The sequence below is a fragment of the Bombina bombina genome, chromosome 2 (assembly GCF_027579735.1).
Source record: "Bombina bombina isolate aBomBom1 chromosome 2, aBomBom1.pri, whole genome shotgun sequence".
NCBI lineage: Eukaryota > Metazoa > Chordata > Amphibia > Anura > Bombinatoridae > Bombina > Bombina bombina.
In genome coordinates, this window is record NC_069500.1 from 1,381,309,347 (window position 1) to 1,381,331,157 (window position 21,811).

The following is a 21,811-nucleotide window of genomic DNA, read 5'->3' on the forward strand; positions in this document are numbered from 1 at the left end:
TAATATATTATTGATAAATGCTGAAATATGGCATTAGCTGTTCTGACCAGAAGAGCCTTGTGGTTAAATTCATGGTCAGCTGCCCTGTTTTTCAGGAGGAAACTTATCTCTCCTTTTCTTTCATGTAATTGGCAAGAGTCCATGAGCTAGGGACGTATGGGATATACAATCCTACCAGGAGGGGCAAAGTTTCCCAAACTTCAAAATGCCTATAAATACAGCCCTCACCACACCCACAATTCATTTTTACAAACTTTGCCTCCTATGGAGGTGGTGAAGTAAGTTTGTGCTAAGATTTCTACGTTGATATGCGCTTCTCAGCATTTTGAAGCCCGATTCCTCTCAGAATACTGTGAATGTCAGAGGGATGTGAAGGGAGTATCACGTATTGAATGCATTGGTTTTCCTCACGGGGATCTATTTCATAGGTTCTCTGTTATCGGTCGTAGAGATTTATCTCCTATCTCCCTTTTCAGATCAACGATATACTCTCATATTCCATTACCTCTACTGATAACCGTTTCAGTACTGGTTTGGCTATCTGCTATATGTGGATGGGTGTCTTTTTTGGTAAGTATGTTTTCAGCTATGGTTTGGCACTTTATGTATTTAGATAAAGTTTTAAATATATGTATTGTACTTATATTTGCCATGATTCAGGTTTTCAGTATATTTCCTTTTGCAGACTGTCAGTTTCATATCTGGGAAATGTTTTTTTTATAAAAAAAAATCTTACCTGGGGTATAGTTTCTTTTTCCAATTGACTGTCTTTTAAATTTGCGGGCAGAATTAGGCTCGCTAGGGCGCAAAATGCCAGAGTTTATTGCATCATTTTTTGGCGCAAAGTTACATTCATTGACGCAAATTCGTCAATTCCGGCGTCAACTAAGAGTCCTTTGCGTCATCTATGACTCAAGTGTGTCATTTTTCGCGCCAAAAATAATTTTCTGTTTGTTGTGCATCATACTTGGCGCCAAATATTTTCTTTATATAAGACCCCATTTCTTTTTGCCTCTTGCCTTTTTTCTATGTCAGAGGGCTATGCTGTTTGCATTTTTCCCATTCCTGAAACTGCCATATAAGGAAATTGATAATTTTGCTTTATATGTTTTTTTTTTCTTACATTTGCAAGATGTCTCAATCTGTTCCTGTCTCAGAAATCACTGATGGAACCCTGCGGCCTGATAACAGTTCTACCAAAGCTAAGTGCATTTGTTGTAAACTTGTGGGGGTTATACCTCCAGCTGTGGTTCTTAATAGTTGTCATGATAAACTTTTACATGCAGAGAATGTATCTATCAGTAGTAGTTCATTACCTGTTGCTGTTCCCTCAACATCTAATGCTCAAGATATACCTGTGAATTTAAAAGAATTTATTGCTGATTCTATTCAGAAGGCTTTGTCTGCCATTCCGCCTTCTAATAAACGTAAAAGGTCTTTTAAAACTTCTCATAAGGTTGATGAAATTTCAAATGACCAGCAACATACTGAATTATCCTTCTCTGACGAGGATCTATCTGATTCAGAAGATCCTGCCTCAGATATTGACACTGACAAATCCTCTTATTTATTTAAAATGGAGTATATTCGTTCTTTATTAAAAGTGTTGATTGCATTAGATATGGAGGAAACTAGTCCTCTTGATATTAAATCTAGTAAATGTTTAAATTCTGTTTATAAACCTGTGGTTATTCCAGAGGTTTTTCCAGTTCCTGGTGCTATTTCTGATTTGATTTCTAAAGAATGGAATAGGCCTGGTACTTCTTTTATTCCTTCTAAAACGTTTAAAAAAATTGTATCCTTTGCCAGCAGTTAGATTGGAGTTTTGGGAAAAGTTGATGGGGCTATCTCTACTCTTGCTAAACGTACTACTATTCCTACGGAAGATAGTACTTCTTTTAAAGATCCTTTAGATAGGAAACTTGAGTCTTATCTAAGGAAAGCTTATTTATATTCAGGTCATCTTCTTAGGCCTGCAATTTCTTTTGCTGATGTTGCAGCTGCTTCAACTTTTTGGTTGGAAACTTTAGCGCAACAAGTATCGGATCACGATTTGTCTAGCATTAAGTTGTTTCAACATGCTAATAATTTCATTTGTGATGCCATTTTTGATATTATCAAAATTAATGTTAAGTCTATGTCTTTAGCTATTTTAGCTAGAAGAGCTTTATGGCTCAAATCTTGGAATGCTGATATGACTTCTAAGTCCAGATTGCTATCTCTTTCTTTCCAAGGTAATAAATTATTTGGTTCTCAGTTGGATTCAATCATTTCAACTGTCACTGGGGGAAGGGAGTTTTTTTTGCGTCAGGATAAAAGACCTAAGGGTAGATCTAAAGCTTCTAACCGTTTTCGTTCCTTTCGACAAAATAAGGAACAGAAACCTAATCCTTCCCCTAAGGAATCTGCTTCCAATTGGAAGTCTTCTTCAAATTGGAATAAATCCAAGCCATTTAAGAGATCAAAACTAGCTCCCAAGTCCGCATGAAGGTGCGGCCCTCATTCCAGCTCTGCTGGTAGGGGGCAGATTAAAATTTTTCAAAGATGTTTGGATTAATTTGGTCCAAAATCATTGGATTCATAATATTGTCTGTCAGGGGTACAGAATAGGATTCAGATTAAGACCGCCTGTGAGAAGATTTTTTCTCTCACGAATTCCAACAAACCCAGTAAAGGCTCAGGCTTTCCTGAAGTGTGTTTCAGACCTGGAGTTAACAGGCGTAATCATGCCAGTTCCGTTTCAGGAACAGGGTCTAGGGTTTTATTCAAATCTATTCATTGTCCCAAAGAAAGAAAATTCATTCAGACCAGTTTTGGATCTAAAGATTTTGAATAGATATGTAAGAGTACTAACTTTCAAAATGGTGACTATAAGGACTAATCTGCCTTTTGTTCAGCAAGGGCATTATATGTCCACAATAGACTTAGACAGTAGACAGGATGCATATCTTCATATTCCGATTCATACAGATCACTATACGTTCCTGAGATTCTCTTTTCTAGATCAGCATTACCAATTTGTTGCTCTTCCTTTTGGTCTAGCGACAGCTCCAAGAACCTTTTCAAAGTTTCTCGGTGCCCTACTCTCTGTAATCAGAGAGCGGGGTATTGCGGTATTTCCTTATTTGGACGATATCTTGGTACTCGCTCAGTCTTTACGTTCTGCAGAATCTCACACAAATCAAATAGTGTTGTTTCTTCGAAGACATGGTTGGAGGATCAATTTACCAAAAAGTTCTTTGATTCCTCAGACAAAGGTAACCTTTTTAGGTTTCCAGATAGATTCAGTGTCCATGACTTTGTCTCTAACAGACAAGAGACGTTTGAAATTGGTTGCAGCCTATCGGAACTTTCAGTCTCAGTCATTCCCTTCAGTAACTATGTGCATGGAAGTTTTAGTTCTCATGACTGCAGCATCGGACACGATCCCCTTTGCTCGTTTTCATGAGACCCCTCCAGCTTTGTATGCTTAACCAATGGTGCAGGGATTATACAAGGATATCACAATTAATATCCTTAAATCCCAATGTTCGACTTTCTCTGACTTGGTGGTTAGATCACCATCGTATAATTTTAGGGGCCTCTTTCGTTACTCCAACCTGGACTGTGATCACAACAGATGTGAGTCTTTCAGGTTGGGGAGCTGTTTGGGGATCTCTGACAGCACAAGGTGTTTGGAAATCTCAAGAGGCGAGATTACCAATCAATATTTTGGAACTCCGTGCGATTTTCAGAGCCCTTCAGTCTTGGCCTCTGTTGAAGAGAGAACCGTTCATTTGTTTTCAGACAGACAATATCACAACTGTGGCATATGTCAATCATCAGGGTGGAACTCACAGTCCTCAAGCTATGAAAGAAGCATCTCGGATTCTTGTTTGGGCAGAATCCTGCTCCTGTCTAATTTCTGCGGTTCATATCCCAGGTATAGACAATTGGGAAGCGGATTACCTCAGTCGTCAGACTTTACATCCGGGAGAATGGTCTCTCCACCCAGATGTGTTTTCTCAAATTGTTCAGATGTGGGGGCTTCCAGAAATAGATCTGATGACATCTCATCTAAACAAAAAACTTCCCAAGTACCTGTCCAGGTCCAGGGATCCTCAGGCGGAAGCAGTGGATGCATTGACACTTCCTTGGTGTTATCAACCTGCTTATATTTTCTCGCCTCTAGTTCTTCTTCCAAGAGTGATCTTCAAAATAATCATGGAGCAATTGTTTGTGCTGCTGGTGGCCCCAGCATGTGCTCACAGGTTTTGGTATGCGGATCTTGTTCGGATGTCCAGTTGCCAACCTTGGCCACTTCCATTAAGGCCATACCTTCTATCTCAAGGTCCGTTTTTCAATTAGGATCTCAAATCATTAAATTTGAAGGTATGGAAATTGAATGCTTAGTGCTTAGTCATAGAGGTTTCTCTGACTCAGTGATTAACACTATGTTACAGGCTCGTAAATCCGTTTCTAGAAAGATTTATTATCGAGTTTGGAAGACTTACATTTCATGGTGTTCTCATAAATTCTCTTGGCATTCTTTTAGAATTCCTAGAATTTTACAGTTTCTTCAGGATAATTTGGATAAAGGTTTGTCTGTAAGTTCCTTGAAAGGACAAATCTCTGCTCTTTCTGTTTTATTTCATAGAAAGATTGCTAAACTTCCTGATATTCATTGTTTTGTGCAGGCTTTGGTTCATATCAAGCCTGTCATTAAATCAGTCTCTCTTCCTTGGAGTCTTAATTTGGTTTTGAAGGCTTTACAGGCTCCTCCGTTGGAGCCTATGCATTCTTTAGACATTAAACTACTTTCTTGGAAAATGTTTCTTTTGGCCATCTCTTCTGCTAGAAGAGTTTCTGAATTATCCGCTCTCTTGTGAATCACCTTTTCTGATTTTTCATCAGGATAAGGCAGTTTTGCGGACTTCATTTAAATTTCTACCTAAGGTTGTAAATTCTAACAACATTAGTAGAGAAATTGTTGTCCCTTCTTTGTGTCCTAATCCTAAGAATTCTTTAGAAAGATCTTTACATTCTTTGGATGTGGTAAGAGCTTTGAAATATTATGTGGAAGCTACTAAAGATTTCAGGAAGACTTCTAGTCTATTTGTTATCTTTTCTGGTTCCAGGAAAGGTCAGAAGGCTTCTGCTGTTTCCTTGGCTTCGTGGTTAAAACTTTTGATTCATCAAGCCTATTTGGAGTCGGGTAAAGCCCTGCCTCAGAGAATTACAGCTCATTCTAGATCAGTTTCCACTTCCTGGGCTTTTAAGAATGAAGCTTCAGTTGATCAGATTTGCAAAGCTGCTACTTGGTCTTCTTTGCATACGTTTACTAAATTCTACCATTTTGATGTATTTGCTTCTTCGGAAGCAGTTTTTGGTAGAAAAGTTCTTCAGGCAGCGGTTTCAGTTTGATTTTTCTGCTGTTGATTTAAATTTTTTCCTCACATTTATGAGAATTAACTTATATTTTGGGTTGTGGGTTATTTTTTTCAGCGGAAAAATGGCTGTTTTTATTTTTATCCCTCCCTCTCTAGTGACTCTTGCGTGGAGTTCCACATCTTGGGTATTGCTATCCCATACGTCACTAGCTCATGGACTCTTGCCAATTACATGAAAGAAAACATAATTTATGTAAGAACTTACCTGATAAATTCATTTCTTTCATATTGGCAATAGTCCATGAGGCCCACCCTTTTCTTCTGTTAAGTGTGATCAGTCCACTGGTCATCATTACTTCTGGGATATTAACTGCTCCCCTACAGGAAGTGCAAGAGGATTCACCCAGCAGAGCTGCACATAGCTCCTCCCCTCTACGTCACTCCCAGTCATTCTCTTGCACCCAGCAACTAGATAGGTCGTGTGAGAGGACTATGGTGATTATACTTAGTTTTATATCTTCAATCAAAAGTTTGTTATTTTAAAATAGCACCGGAGTGTGTTATTACCTCTCTGGCAGAGTTTGAGGAAGAATCTACCAGAGTTTTGCTATGATTTTAGCCGGAGTAGTTAAGATCATATTGCTGTTCTCGGCCATCTGAGGAGTGAGGTAAACTTCAGATCAGGGGACAGCGGGCAGATGAATCTGCATAGAGGTATGTAGCAGTTTTTATTTTCTGACAATGGAATTGATGAGAAAATCCTGCCATACCGATATAATGTCATGTATGTATACTTTACACTTCAGTATTCTGGGAGAATGGTACTTCACTAGAATTACACTGTAAGAAAGACATAAAGCTGTTTAATAACTAGAGATTATGTTTAACGTTTTTGCTGGAATGTAAAATCGTTTTCATTTGCTGAGGTACTGAGTGAATAAATGTTTGGGCACCATTTTTCCACTTGGCAGTTGCTTAAATCTGTTTTTTCTGTCAGTTTCTGTTCTCCCTCACTGCTGTGTGTGTGGGGGAGGGGCGCTTTTACTATGCATCAAATATTTCAGTCAGCAACTCATTGTATTCCCTGCATGATCTGGTTCATCTCTACAGAGCTCAGGGGTCTTCAAAACTTATTTTGAGGGAGGTAATTTCTCTCAGCAGAGCTGTGAGAATTATAGTTTGACTGAAATAAAAACTTTTATTCTGTAATTTGTTTCCTGCTTTCAGAAATTGTTATCTTTGCTAATGGGATTAAACCTTTGCTAAAGTTGTGTTGTTTACAAGGATTGAGGCTATAACTGTTTCAATTTATTAATTTTTAACTGTCATAGATCTTCTGTGCTTCTTAAAGGCACAGTACGTTTTAATATTATTCTATTTGAATTGTATTTCCAAGTTGCAAGTTTATTTGCTAGTGTGTTAAACATGTCTGATTCAGAAGATGATACCTGTGTCATTTGTTGCAATGCCAAAGTGGAGCCCAATAGAAATTTATGTACTAACTGTATTGATGCTACTTTAAATAAAAATCAATCTGTACAAATTGAACAAATTTCACCAAACAACGAGGGGAGAGTTATGCCGACTAACTCGCCTCACGTGTCAGTACCTACATCTCCCGCTCAGAGGGAGGTGCGTGATATTGTAGCGCCGAGTACAGCTGGGCGGCCATTACAAATCACATTACAGGATATGGCTACTGTTATGACTGAAGTTTTGGCTAAATTACCAGAACTAAAAGGTAAGCGTGATCACTCTGGGGTGAGAACAGAGTGCGCTGATAATATTAGGGCCATGTCAGACACTGCGTCACAGGTGGCAGAACATGAGGACGGAGAACTTCATTCTGTGGGTGACGGTTCTGATCCAAACAGACTGGATTCAGATATTTCAAATTTTAAATTTAAACTGGAAAACCTCTGTGTATTACTAGGGGAGGTGTTAGCGGCTCTGAATGATTGTAACACAGTTGCAATACCAGAGAAAATGTGTAGGTTGGATAAATATTTTGCGGTACCGACGAGTACTGAGGTTTTTCCTATACCTAAGAGACTTACTGAAATTGTTACTAAGGAGTGGGATAGACCCGGTGTGCCGTTCTCACCCCCTCCGATATTTAGAAAAATGTTTCCAATAGACGCCACCACAAGGGACTTATGGCAAACGGTCCCTAAGGTGGAGGGAGCAGTTTCTACTTCAGCTAAGCGTACCACTATCCCGGTGGAGGATAGCTGTGCTTTTTCAGATCCAATGGATAAAAAGTTAGAGGGTTACCTTAAGAAAATGTTTGTTCAACAAGGTTTTATATTGCAACCCCTTGCATGCATTGCGCCGATCACGGCTGCAGTGGCATTCTGGATTGAGTCTCTGGAAGAGAACATTGGTTCAGCTACTCTGGACGACATTACGGACAGGCTTAGAGTCCTTAAACTAGCTAATTCATTCATTTCGGAGGCCGTAGTACATCTTACTAAACTTACGGCGAAGAATTCAGGATTCGCCATTCAGGCACGCAGGGCGCTGTGGCTAAAATCCTGGTCAGCTGATGTTACTTCTAAGTCTAAATTGCTTAATATACCTTTCAAAGGGCAGACCTTATTCGGGCCCGGGTTGAAAGAGATTATCGCTGACATTACAGGAGGTAAAGGCCATGCCCTGCCTCAGGACAAAGCCAAAGCCAAGACTAGACAGTCTAGTTTTCGTTCCTTTCGTAATTTCAAAGCAGGAGCAGCATCAACTTCCTCTGCACCAAAACAGGAAGGAGCTGTTGCTCGCTACAGACAAGGCTGGAAACCTAACCAGTCCTGGAACAAGGGCAAGCAGACTAGGAAACCTGCTGCTGCCCCCAAAACAGCATGAATTGAGGGCCCCCGATCCGGGATCGGATCTAGTGGGGGGCAGACTTTCTCTCTTCGCCCAGGCTTGGGCAAGAGATGTTCAGGATCCCTGGGCGCTAGAGATAATATCTCAGGGATACCTTCTGGACTTCAAATACTCTCCTCCAAGAGAGAGATTTCATCTGTCAAGATTGTCAACAATCCAGACAAAGAAAGAGGCTTTTCTACGCTGCGTACAAGAGCTCTTGTTAATGGGAGTAATCCATCCAGTTCCACGATCGGAACAGGGACAGGGGTTTTACTCAAATCTGTTTGTGGTTCCCAAAAAAGAGGGAACTTTCAGACCAATCCTGGACTTAAAGATCCTAAACAAATTCCTAAGAGTTCCATCGTTCAAGATGGAGACTATTCGGACAATTTTACCTATGATCCAAGAGGGTCAGTACATGACCACTGTAGATTTAAAAGATGCTTACCTGCACATACCGATTCACAAAGATCATTACCGGTACCTAAGGTTTGCCTTCCTAGACAGGCATTACCAGTTTGTGGCTCTTCCATTCGGATTGGCTACAGCGCCAAGAATCTTCACAAAGGTTCTGGGTGCTCTTCTGGCGGTACTAAGACCGCGGGGAATCTCGGTAGCTCCATACCTAGACGACATTCTGATACAAGCTTCAAGCTTTCAAACTGCCAAATCTCATACAGAGTTAGTGCTGGCATTTCTAAGGTCACATGGATGGAAGGTGAACGAAAAGAAAAGTTCACTCGTTCCACTCACAAGAGTTCCCTTCCTGGGGACTCTTATAGATTCTGTAGAAATGAAGATTTACCTGACAGAGGACAGGCTATCAAGACTTCAAAGTGCTTGCCGCACTCTTCATTCCATTCAACACCCGTCAGTGGCTCAATGTATGGAGGTAATCGGCTTAATGGTAGCGGCAATGGACATAGTACCCTTTGCACGCTTACACCTCAGACCACTGCAACTGTGCATGCTAGGTCAGTGGAATGGGGATTACTCAGACTTATCCCCTTCTCTGAATCTGGATCAAGAGACCAGAAATTCTCTTCTATGGTGGCTTTCTCGGCCACACCTGTCCAGGGGGATGCCATTCAGCAGACCAGACTGGACAATTGTAACAACAGACGCCAGCCTTCTAGGTTGGGGTGCCGTCTGGAATTCCCTGAAGGCTCAGGGACTATGGAGTCAGGAGGAGAGTCTCCTGCCAATAAACATTCTGGAATTGAGAGCAGTTCTCAATGCCCTCCTGGCTTGGCCCCAGTTGACAACTCGGGGGTTCATCAGGTTTCAGTCGGACAACATCACGACTGTAGCTTACATCAACCATCAGGGAGGGACAAGAAGCTCCCTAGCTATGATGGAAGTATCAAAGATAATTCGCTGGGCAGAGTCTCACTCTTGCCACCTGTCAGCAATCCACATCCCGGGAGTGGAGAACTGGGAGGCGGATTTCTTAAGTCGTCAGACTTTTCATCCGGGGGAGTGGGAACTTCATCCGGAGGTCTTTGCCCAAATACTTCGACGTTGGGGCAAACCAGAGATAGATCTCATGGCGTCTCGACAGAACGCCAAGCTTCCTCGTTACGGGTCCAGATCCAGGGATCCAGGAGCAGTCCTGATAGATGCTCTGACAGCACCTTGGGACTTCAGGATGGCTTACGTGTTTCCACCCTTCCCGTTGCTTCCTCGATTGATAGCCAGAATCAAACAAGAGAGAGCATCAGTGATTCTAATGGCACCTGCGTGGCCACGCAGGACTTGGTATGCAGACCTGGTGGACATGTCATCCTGTCCGCCTTGGTCTCTACCTCTGAAACAGGACCTTCTGATACAGGGTCCCTTCAAACATCAAAATCTAACTTCTCTGAAGCTGACTGCTTGGAAATTGAACGCTTAATTTTATCAAGATGTGGGTTTTCTGAGTCAGTTATTAGTACCTTAATACAGACTAGGAAACCTGTTACCAGAAAGATTTACCATAAGATATGGCGTAAATTCCTACATTGGTGTGAATCCAAAGGTTACTCTTGGAGTAAGGTTAGGATTCCTAGGATATTGTCTTTTCTACAGGAAGGTTTAGAAAAGGGTTTATCTGCTAGTTCATTAAAGGGACAGATCTCAGCTCTGTCCATTCTGTTACACAAACGTCTGTCAGAAGTTCCTGACGTCCAGGCTTTTTGTCAGGCTTTGGCCAGGATTAAGCCTGTGTTTAAAACTGTTGCTCCACCATGGAGTTTAAACCTTGTTCTTAATGTTTTACAGGGCGTTCCGTTTGAACCCCTTCATTCCATTGATATAAAGTTGTTATCTTGGAAAGTTCTATTTCTTCTGTTAAGTGTGATCAGTCCACGGGTCATCATTACTTCTGGGATATTAACTCCTCCCCAACAGGAAGTGCAAGAGGATTCACCCAGCAGAGCTGCATATAGCTCCTCCCCTCTACGTCACTCCCAGTCATTCTCTTGCACCCAACGACTAGATAGGAGGTGTGAGAGGGCTATGGTGATTATACTTAGTTTTATATCTTCAATCAAAAGTTTGTTATTTTAAAATAGCACCGGAGTGTGTTATTACCTCTCTGGCAGAGTTTGAAGAAGAATCTACCAGAGTTTTTGCTATGATTTTAGCCGGAGTAGTTGAGATCATATTGCTGTTTCTCGGCCATCTGAGGAGAGGTAATCTTCAGATCAGGGGACAGCGGGCAGATGAATCTGCATAGAGGTATGTAGCAGCTTTTATTTTCTGACAATGGAATTGATGAGAAAATCCTGCCATACCGATATAATGTCATGTATGTATACTTTACACTTCAGAGAATTACACTGTAAGAAGTACATAAAGCTGTTTAATAACTAGAAATTATGTTTAACGTTTTTGCTGGAATGTAAAATCGTTTTCATTTGCTGAGGTACTGAGTGAATAAATGTTTGGGCACCATTTTTCCACTTGGCAGTTGCTTAAATCTGTTTTTTTCTGTCAGTTTCTGTTCTCCCTCACTGCTGTGTGTGAGGGGGAGGGGCAGTTTTGGCGCCTTTTCTATGCATCAGTTATTTCAGTCAGCAGCTCATTGTATTTCCTGCATGATCCGGTTCATCTCTACAGAACTCAGGGGTCTTCAAACTTATTTTGAGGGAGGTAATTTCTCTCAGCAGAGCTGTGAGAATTATAGTTTGACTGAAATAAAAACTTTTATTCTGTAATTTGTTTCCTGCTTTCAGAAATTGTTATCTTTGTTAATGGGATTAAACCTTTGCTAAAGTTGTGTTGTTTACAAGGATTGAGGCTATAACTGTTTCAATTTATTAATTTTCAACTGTCATAGATTTTCTGTGCTTCTTAAAGGCACAGTACGTTTTTAATTGAATTGTATTCCAAGTTGCAAGTTTATTTGCTAGTGTGTTAAACCTGTCTGATTCAGAGGATGATATCTGTGTCATTTGTTGCAATGCCAAAGTGGAGCCCAATAGAAATTTATGTACTAACTGTATTGATGCTATTTTAAATAAAAGTCAATCTGTACAAATTGAACAAATTTCACCAAACAACGAGGGGAGAGTTATGCCGACTAACTCGCCTCACGTGCCAGTACCTGCATCTCCCGCTCGGGAGGTGCGTGATATTGTAGCGCCGAGTACATCTGGCCGGCCATTACAAATCACATTACAGGATATGGCTTCTGTTATGACTGAAGTTTTGGCTAAATTACCAGAACTAAGGGGTAAGCGTGATCACTCTGGGGTGAGAACAGAGTGCGCTGATAATATTAGGGCCATGTCAGATACTGCGTCACAGGTTGCAGAACATGAGGACGGAGAACTTCATTCTGTGGGTGACGGTTCTGATCCAAACAGACTGGATTCAGATATTTCAAATTTTAAATTTAAACTGGAAAACCTCCGTGTATTACTAGGGGAGGTGTTAGCGGCTCTGAATGATTGTAACACAGTTGCAATACCAGAGAAAATGTGTAGGTTGGATAAATATTTTGCGGTACCGACGAGTACTGAGGTTTTTCCTATACCTAAGAGAATTACTGAAATTGTTTCTAAGGAGTGGGATAGACCCGGTGTGCCGTTCTCACCCCCTCCGATATTTAGAAAAATGTTTCCAATAGACGCCACCACACGGGACTTATGGCAAACGGTCCCTAAGGTAGAGGGAGCAGTTTCTACTTTAGCTAAGCGTACCACTATCCCGGTGGAGGATAGCTGTGCCTTTTCAGATCCAATGGATAAAAAATTAGAGGGTTACCTTAAGAAAATGTTTGTTCAACAAGGTTTTATATTGCAACCCCTTGCATGCATTGCGCCGATCACGGCTGCAGCGGCGTTCTGGATTGAGTCTCTGGAAGAGAACATTAGTTCAGCTACTCTGGACGACATTACGGACAGGCTTAGAGTCCTTAAACTAGCTAATTCATTCATTTCGGAGGCCGTAGTACATCTAACTAAACTTACGGCGAAGAATTCAGGATTCGCCATTCAGGCACGCAGGGCGCTGTGGCTAAAATCCTGGTCAGCTGATGTTACTTCTAAGTCTAAATTGCTTAATATACCTTTCAAAGGGCAGACCTTATTCGGGCCCGGGTTGAAAGAGATTATCGCTGACATTACAGGAGGTAAAGGCCATGCCCTGCCTCAGGACAAAGCCAAAACTAAGACTAGACAGTCTAATTTTCGTTCCTTTCGTAATTTCAAAGCAGGAGCAGCATCAACTTCCTCTGCACCAAAACAGGAAGGAGCTGTTGCTCGCTACAGACAAGGCTGGAAACCTAACCAGTCCTGGAACAAGGGCAAGCAGACCAGGAAACCTACTGCTGCCCCTAAAACGTCATGAATTGAGGGCCCCCGATCCGGGATCGGATCTAGTGGGGGGCAGGCTTTCTCTCTTCGCCCAGGCTTGGGCAAGAGATGTCCAGGATCCCTGGGCGCTAGAAATAATATCTCAGGGATACCTTCTGGACTTCAAATCCTCTCCAAGAGAGAGATTTCATCTGTCAAGGTTGTCAACAATCCAGACAAAGAAAGAGGCGTTTCTACGCTGCGTACAAGAGCTCTTGTTAATGGGAGTAATCCACCCAGTTCCACGATCGGAACAGGGACAGGGGTTTTACTCAAATCTGTTTGTGGTTCCCAAAAAAGAGGGAACTTTCAGACCAATCCTGGACTTAAAGATCCTAAACAAATTTCTAAGAGTTCCATCGTTCAAGATGGAAACTATTCGAACAATTTTGCCCATGATCCAAGAGGGTCAGTACATGACCACAGTGGATTTAAAGGATGCTTACCTTCACATACCGATTCACAGAAATCATTACCGGTATCTAAGGTTTGCCTTTCTAGACAGGCATTACCAATTTGTAGCTCTTCCATTCGGATTGGCTACGGCTCCAAGAATCTTCACAAAGGTTCTGGGCACTCTTCTGGCGGTACTAAGACCGCGAGGAATTTCAGTAGCTCCGTACCTAGACGACATACTGATACAAGCTTCAAGCTTTCAAACTGCCAAATCTCATACAGAGTTAGTACTGGCATTTCTAAGGTCACATGGATGGAAGGTGAACGAAAAGAAAAGTTCACTCGTTCCACTCACAAGAGTTCCCTTCCTGGGGACTCTTATAGATTCTGTAAAAATGAAGATTTACCTGACAGAGGACAGGTTAACAAGACTTCAAAGTGCTTGCCGCACCCTTCATTCCATTCAACACCCGTCAGTGGCTCAATGCATGGAGGTAATTGGCTTAATGGTAGCGGCAATGGACATAGTACCCTTTGCTCGCCTACACCTCAGACCACTGCAACTGTGCATGCTAAGTCAGTGGAATGGGGATTACTCAGACTTATCCCCTTCTCTGAATCTGGATCAAGAGACCAGAAATTCTCTTCTTTGGTGGCTTTCTCGGCCACATCTGTCCAGGGGGATGCCATTCAGCAGACCAGACTGGACAATTGTAACAACAGACGCCAGCCTTCTAGGTTGGGGTGCCGTCTGGAATTCTCTGAAAGCTCAGGGACAATGGAGTCAGGAGGAGAGTCTCCTGCCAATAAACATTCTGGAATTGAGAGCAGTTCTCAATGCCCTCCTGGCTTGGCCCCAGTTGACAACGCGGGGTTTCATCAGGTTTCAGTCGGACAACATCACGACTGTAGCTTACATCAACCATCAGGGAGGGACACGAAGCTCCCTAGCTATGATGGAAGTATCAAAGATAATTCGCTGGGCAGAGTCTCACTCTTGCCACCTGTCAGCAATCCACATCCCGGGAGTGGAGAACTGGGAGGCGGATTTCTTAAGTCGTCAGACTTTTCATCCAGGGGAGTGGGAACTTCATCCGGAGGTCTTTGCCCAAATACTTCGACGTTGGGGCAAACCGGAGATAGATCTCATGGCGTCTCGACAGAACGCCAAGCTTCCTCGTTACGGGTCCAGATCCAGGGATCCAGAAGCAGTCCTGATAGATGCCCTGACAGCACCTTGGGACTTCAGGATGGCTTACGTGTTTCCACCCTTCCCGATGCTTCCTCGATTGATTGCCAGAATCAAACAAGAGAGAGCATCAGTGATTCTAATAGCACCTGCGTGGCCACGCAGGACTTGGTATGCAGATCTGGTGGACATGTCATCCTGTCCACCTTGGTCTCTACCTCTGAAACAGGACCTTCTGATTCAGGGTCCCTTCAAACATCAAAGTCTAACTTCTCTGAAGCTGACTGCTTGGAAATTGAACGCTTGATTTTATCAAGACGTGGGTTTTCTGAGTCAGTTATTGATACCTTAATACAGGCTAGGAAACCTGTTACCAGAAAGATTTACCATAAGATATGGCGTAAATACCTATATTGGTGTGAATCCAAAGGTTACTCTTGGAGTAAGGTTAGGATTCCTAGGATATTGTCTTTTCTACAAGAAGGTTTAGAAAAGGGTTTATCCGCTAGTTCATTAAAGGGACAGATCTCAGCTCTGTCCATTCTGTTACACAAACGTCTGTCAGAAATTCCTGACGTCCAGGCTTTTTGTCAGGCTTTGGCCAGGATTAAGCCTGTGTTTAAAACGGTTGCTCCACCATGGAGTTTAAACCTTGTTCTTAATGTTTTACAGGGCGTTCCATTTGAACCCCTTCATTCCATTGATATAAAGTTGTTATCTTGGAAAGTTCTATTTTTAATGGCTATTTCCTCGGCTCGAAGAGTCTCTGAGTTATCAGCCTTACATTGTGATTCTCCTTATTTGATTTTTCATTCGGATAAGGTAGTTCTGCGTACTAAACCTGGGTTCTTACCTAAGGTAGTTACTAACAGGAATATCAATCAAGAGATTGTTGTTCCTTCTTTATGCCCAAATCCTTCTTCGAAGAAGGAACGTCTACTGCACAACCTGGATGTAGTCCGTGCTCTAAAATTTTACTTACAGGCAACTAAGGAATTTCGACAAACGTCTTCTCTGTTTGTCGTTTACTCTGGGCAGAGGAGAGGTCAAAAAGCTTCTGCTACCTCTCTTTCTTTTTGGCTTCGTAGCATAATTCGTTTAGCTTATGAGACTGCTGGACAGCAGCCTCCTGAAAGGATTACAGCTCATTCCACTAGAGCTGTGGCTTCTACTTGGGCCTTTAAGAATGAGGCCTCTGTTGAACAGATTTGCAAGGCTGCAACTTGGTCTTCGCTTCATACTTTTTCCAAATTTTACAAATTTGACACTTTTGCTTCATCGGAGGCTATTTTTGGGAGAAAGGTTCTTCAGGCAGTGGTTCCTTCTGTATAAAGAGCCTGCCTATCCCTCCCGTCATCCGTGTACTTTTGCTTTGGTATAGGTATCCCAGAAGTAATGATGACCCGTGGACTGATCACACTTAACAGAAGAAAACATAATTTATGCTTACCTGATAAATTCCTTTCTTCTGTAGTGTGATCAGTCCACGGCCCGCCCTGTTTTAAGGCAGGTAATATTTTTTAATTTATACTCCAGTCACCACTTCACCCTTGGCTTTTCCTTTCTCGTTGGTCCTTGGTCGAATGACTGGGAGTGACGTAGAGGGGAGGAGCTATATGCAGCTCTGCTGGGTGAATCCTCTTGCACTTCCTGTTGGGGAGGAGTTAATATCCCAGAAGTAATGATGACCCGTGGACTGATCACACTACAGAAGAAAGGAATTTATCAGGTAAGCATAAATTATGTTTTTTAATGGCTATTTCCTCGGCTCGAAGAGTCTCTGAATTATCAGCCTTACATTGTGATTCTCCTTATTTGATTTTTCATTCGGATAAGGTAGTCCTGCGTACTAAACCTGGGTTCTTACCTAAGGTAGTTACTAACAGGAATATCAATCAAGAGATTGTTGTTCCTTCTTTATGCCCAAATCCTTCTTCAAAGAAGGAACGTCTACTGCACAACCTGGATGTAGTCCGGGCTCTAAAATTTTACTTGCAGGCAACTAAGGAATTCCGACAAACGTCTTCTCTGTTTGTCATTTACTCTGGGCAGAGGAGAGGTCAAAAAGCTTCCGCTACCTCTCTTTCTTTTTGGCTTCGTAGCATAATTCGTTTAGCTTATGAGACTGCTGGACAGCAGCCCCCTGAAAGAATTACAGCTCATTCTACTAGAGCTGTGGCTTCCACTTGGGCCTTCAAGAATGAGGCCTCTGTTGAACAGATTTGCAAGGCTGCAACTTGGTCTTCGCTTCATACTTTTTCCAAATTTTACAAATTTGACACCTTTGCTTCATCGGAGGCTATTTTTGGGAGAAAGGTTCTTCAGGCAGTGGTTCCTTCTGTATAAAGAGTCTGCCTATCCCTCCCGTCATCCGTGTACTTTTGCTTTGGTATTGGTATCCCAGAAGTAATGATGACCCGTGGACTGATCACACTTAACAGAAGAAAACATAATTTATGCTTACCTGATAAATTCCTTTCTTCTGTAGTGTGATCAGTCCACGGCCCGCCCTGTTTTTAAGGCAGGTAAATATTTTTTAATTTATACTCCAGTCACCACTTCACCCTTGGCTTTTCCTTTCTCGTTGGTCCTTGGTCGAATGACTGGGAGTGACGTAGAGGGGAGGAGCTATGTGCAGCTCTGCTGGGTGAATCCTCTTGCACTTCCTGTAGGGGAGCAGTTAATATCCCAGAAGTAATGATGACCCGTGGACTGATCACACTACAGAAGAAAGGAATTTATCAGGTAAGCATTAATTATGTTTTTATGGTGGTTATGATTTTTTTTTATAAAGCACAATTATTTCCAAATTCCTTTGTTGATGCTTTTTTACTCCTTTCTTTATCACACCACTTCTTGGCTATTCGTTAAACTGAATTGTGGGTGTGGTGAGGGGTGTATTTATAGGCATTTTGAGGTTCGGGAAACTTTGCCCCTCCTGGTAGGATTGTATATCCCATACGTCACTAGCTCATGGACTCTTGCCAATATAAACGAAATTGATTTATCAGGTAAGTTCTTACATAAATTATGTTTTTTTGGGAATTATTTTTTTTGGCTCTGATCTAGACATATTTGTTTTACTGTGACTGGCAGAAAATGATATTTTTCTCCCTCAAGACAATAAGTCTAAGGGAAAAAATAGAGCAGTCTGTTGTTTTCGTTGCTTTGTCTATCAAGGAACCAAAAATAGAAACTTCCTCTTCTCACAAACCGAAATCTTCTAGATTTTCCTTGAAGACCATTCCCAAAAGTCAAAACAATTAATTGAAGAGAAAAAAACAACTTATTTTCAAATCTGCAGGTTTGCCCCTAATCCAGATTCTCTTCTGGATGACTTCTCGGGATGTCTGTTCTCATTCTGTTTAATATCCTTGGGTTCTAAACATTACCTCCCCATTGAAAGTTCTTCTGTCTCGAGCCCAAGGAACGTGTAGAGGTAAATGCCTTTCTTCAAGCGGTTTCTGACCTGGAACTCATGGGAATGATAGGTCTAGTACCTTTGTTGGATAAAACCCAGGGTCTAGTACCTTTTTATTGTTCCCATGAAAAATTTTAAAACTCTAAACAAGTTTTTCTGGGTTTGACACAATTCTTATGCTGGTTCAGCAAGGAAAATATTTGCCAACAATAGATTTCAAGGATTCTTACCTTTATATCTCTATCTATAAAGTCCATTGCCAGTTTTGGAGGTTTGCCCTTCAGGATAAACTCTGTTGCTACTCTTCCATTTGGTCTATCTACAGCTCCCAGAATTTTTTACCATATTTCTGGGAACTTTCCTATCTGTAATAAGGGCTCAAGGTATTTCAGTGGCTCCATACCTGAATCAATATCTTGGTTTAGGCTCCATCGTTACTTTTAGCTGTATCTCATTCAAACAAACTTTTTTTTTTTTTTTTTAACAAGTAGGTTTGGAGAATCAACGTTTCAAATAGATTTTTTTTCTCCTCTAATCAGTCACTACTGACTTTTCTTAATGGATTAAAGCTTAAAGGGATACTAAACCCAATTTTTTTTTCTTTCATGATTCAGATAGAGCATGCAATTTTAAGCAACTTTATAATTTACTATATTTTTCTTTGTTCTCTTGTTATCTTTATTTAAAAAGCAGGAATGTAAAGCTTACCAGCTGGCCCATTTTAAGTTCAACACCCTGGATAGAGCTTGCTTTATTGGTGGCTACATTTAAGCCACCAATAAGCAAGCATAACCCAGGTTCTCAACCAAAAATGAGCCGGCTGGTAAGTGTGTGTATGCCATTGAAAAACAGTAATAACTTTTATAAAAAAACATTGTTGCTAATATTTCAATCTTAAATGCCCCCCACACACATTTCAATTTTGACCTTTCTATCCCTTAAACCCCTTAACGACCAGCGCCATACTCTCTGCCGCGATCTTGCTAAATGTAGCGAGATTGCGCTATTTCTGCATGCCCCACGAGTTACCGATGCATAGAGGGCCACTCTGGCCCTGTCAGCATCGGAAACTGGTGGTGCCAATTGTTGGTTGGTGGGAGGGTAAAGAGGGCGACGGGTGGGCAGCCCATCTCTGGGGGGGGCGGGAGGTGGGTGGGAGGGGCGGGATCGCTGCACTACGTAGTAGCGGTGAACAGCTGCAGTGAGTGGGAAGGAGGGAGGGGAGGGGGATCCTATTGTGGAAAGTGGGGTAGAGGGTGTAACGCGATCTGGGAGGGGTATGATAATCGACAGCTGCCAGTACCTATGATGGCGGCTAATAGCTAGAGGGGGGAGGTTTAGAGAGCTGTTTGGGGGTGTCAGGGAGGTTGGGGGTTAAGGGAGGATCCTACACTGCAGAAAATATATTATAAAATAAAAAAAAGCCTTTTATTTTAGTACTGGCAGACTTTCTGCCAGTACGTAAGATGGGGGTTGCCATTGTGGGGTGGGGGAGGGAAGAGAGCTGTTTGAGAGGGATAAGGGAAGGGATCAGGGGTTGGGATGTGTCAGGTGGGAGGGTAATCTATACACTAAACCTAAAATTAACCCTACAAGCTACCTAATTAACCCCTTCACTGCTGGACATAATACAAGTGTGGTGCTTAGCAACCTTCTAATTACCAAAAAGCAATGCCAAAGCCATATATGTCTGCTATTTCTGAACAAAGGGGATCCCAGAGAAGCATTTACAACCATTTGTGCCATGATTGCACAAAATTGCACAAGCTGTTTGTAAATAATTTCAGTGAGAAACCTAAAATTGTGATAAAGTTAACAATTTTTTTTATTTAATTGCATTTGGCGGTGAAATGGTGGCATGAAATGTACCAAAATGGCCTAGATCAATACTTTATGCTGTCTGCTAAACAAAAATATATAGTTTTGATAGGTAAATCTGAAAAGGCTCTATTTCTGTTTAAATGTAGTGATGGTAAAATGCTAAAAATGCTCTGGTCTTTTGGGGAAGTTGTTGTCTGAAATGCCTGGTCCTTAAGGGGTTAATTAGGTATATGCTTTTAAGTTAAAAGAATATTAAACCCAAAATGTTTCTTTCATGATTCAGACAGGGCATACAATTTTCATTTACTTTCTCATTTTACATCTATTAAATTTACTTCGTTCTCTTGGTATCTTTTATTGGTAAGCAAGGATTTAAGCTCTTATGGCAGTAGTTTTGCAAGAGCACTAGATGGCAGCACTTATTCCTGCTTCAGATGCATACCTAGGTATCTCTTCAACACCGAATATCGTGGGAATGAAGCCAATTTGATATTAAAAGTAAATTGGAAACTTTTTTTTTTAAAATGACATTTTTTGAGTTTCATATCCCTTTTAAAGTGTACTGCATTTACTTTTGTGGGCAGTGACAGTAGACATTGTAAAGTTATAGGACCATCTTAGGGAAATAACTGTCAGTAACAAATAATATATTGCTTCTTTTTTATCTTTTTGTTTTGTCTAGATGAATTCAACAGAGTAATCATTCCAGTGAAACGAGGGGAAGAGAACACAGATTATGTAAATGCCTCATTTATTGATGTAAGTAAGGTTGATACAAATTGCTGATCTCCTTAAATCTGTGATTTTGAAAGTTATTCCTCTTACTTTAATAGAATCATGAATTAGTAGCGTAGATCCCACAACTCAGTACAGCTGGTTGTGACTCAATTAAAAAGTCATGTCTAGTATTAGGACCAGTCAACACAGTAGATTTGCATAATCAACAAATGCATGATAACAAGACAATGCAATAGCACTTAGTCTGAACTTCAAATGAGTAGTAGATTTTTTTCTGACAATTTTAAAAGTGATGTCTTTTTCTACTCCCCTTGTACCATGTGACAGCCATCAGCCATTCACAAATGCATACACGTACCATGTGACAGCCATCAGCCATTCACAAACGCATACACACTTATTCTTGCACATGCTCAGTAGGAGCTGGTGACTCAAAAAGTTTAAATATAAAAAAAATGTGAACATTTTGTTAATAGAAGTAAATTGGAAAGTTGTTTAAAATGGCATGCTCTATCTGAATAATGAAAGTTTAATTTTGATTGAGTGTCCCTTTAATGAGATGTCAAAAAGTAACTGTAGATCTGCCCATTCAACGTAACAATATAATATTCACTCAAAATGCATTTATAAATAGATTTATAAATGCCCTTGCTTTTTAATAACCTGGGATTTTCTAACCCCATTTATTTGGAAAGTCCTACCTGTATACATTCACACTCATATTGCAGGGGCCCCAGTCTAGGTATAGAGCTAACCGCCAGCATTATCAATAACCATATACCAGCACCCACCCATAGAGCCAATGCCAGGTAATTACTGTATAAGGTCAAGCTATCTTGAATAATTCTGGTCACATGATCCACTGGTCACCCGCCCAATTCATTTGGCACCTTTGGATTTGATAAAAATAAATAAATTGAAAACTTTTTTTAAATTGTAAGCTCTGTGTGAATCGCAAAAGAACATTTTTGGGTTTCATATTCCTTTAACCTTCTACTCCTATGTTCCTCTTTGTCTGTACTTTGTATGACCCCATAGTATATTCCCTCTTGCAGAAGGTGGTTTCTTCCAAGAACATCAATTCTAAGGTTTAGTTGTTGGTTTGTTCTGTCCGAATGTTAGGATTTGCTAAATTACTATAAACTACATAAGTTGAAGCACAGGAATAGTTCTT

At 41.2% G+C, this 21,811-nt stretch overlaps 1 protein-coding gene across 1 annotated transcript in view; it reads left to right on the forward strand.

Moving 5' to 3' along the window:
* PTPRA (protein tyrosine phosphatase receptor type A) overlaps positions 1-21,811 on the forward strand; it is a 586,312-nt gene that overhangs the window by 471,690 nt on the left and 92,811 nt on the right. Inside the window, exon 18 of the mRNA XM_053704306.1 lies at positions 20,582-20,658. Coding sequence (XP_053560281.1) covers positions 20,582-20,658 — 77 coding nt within the window. The remainder of the gene's footprint in view (positions 1-20,581; positions 20,659-21,811) is intronic.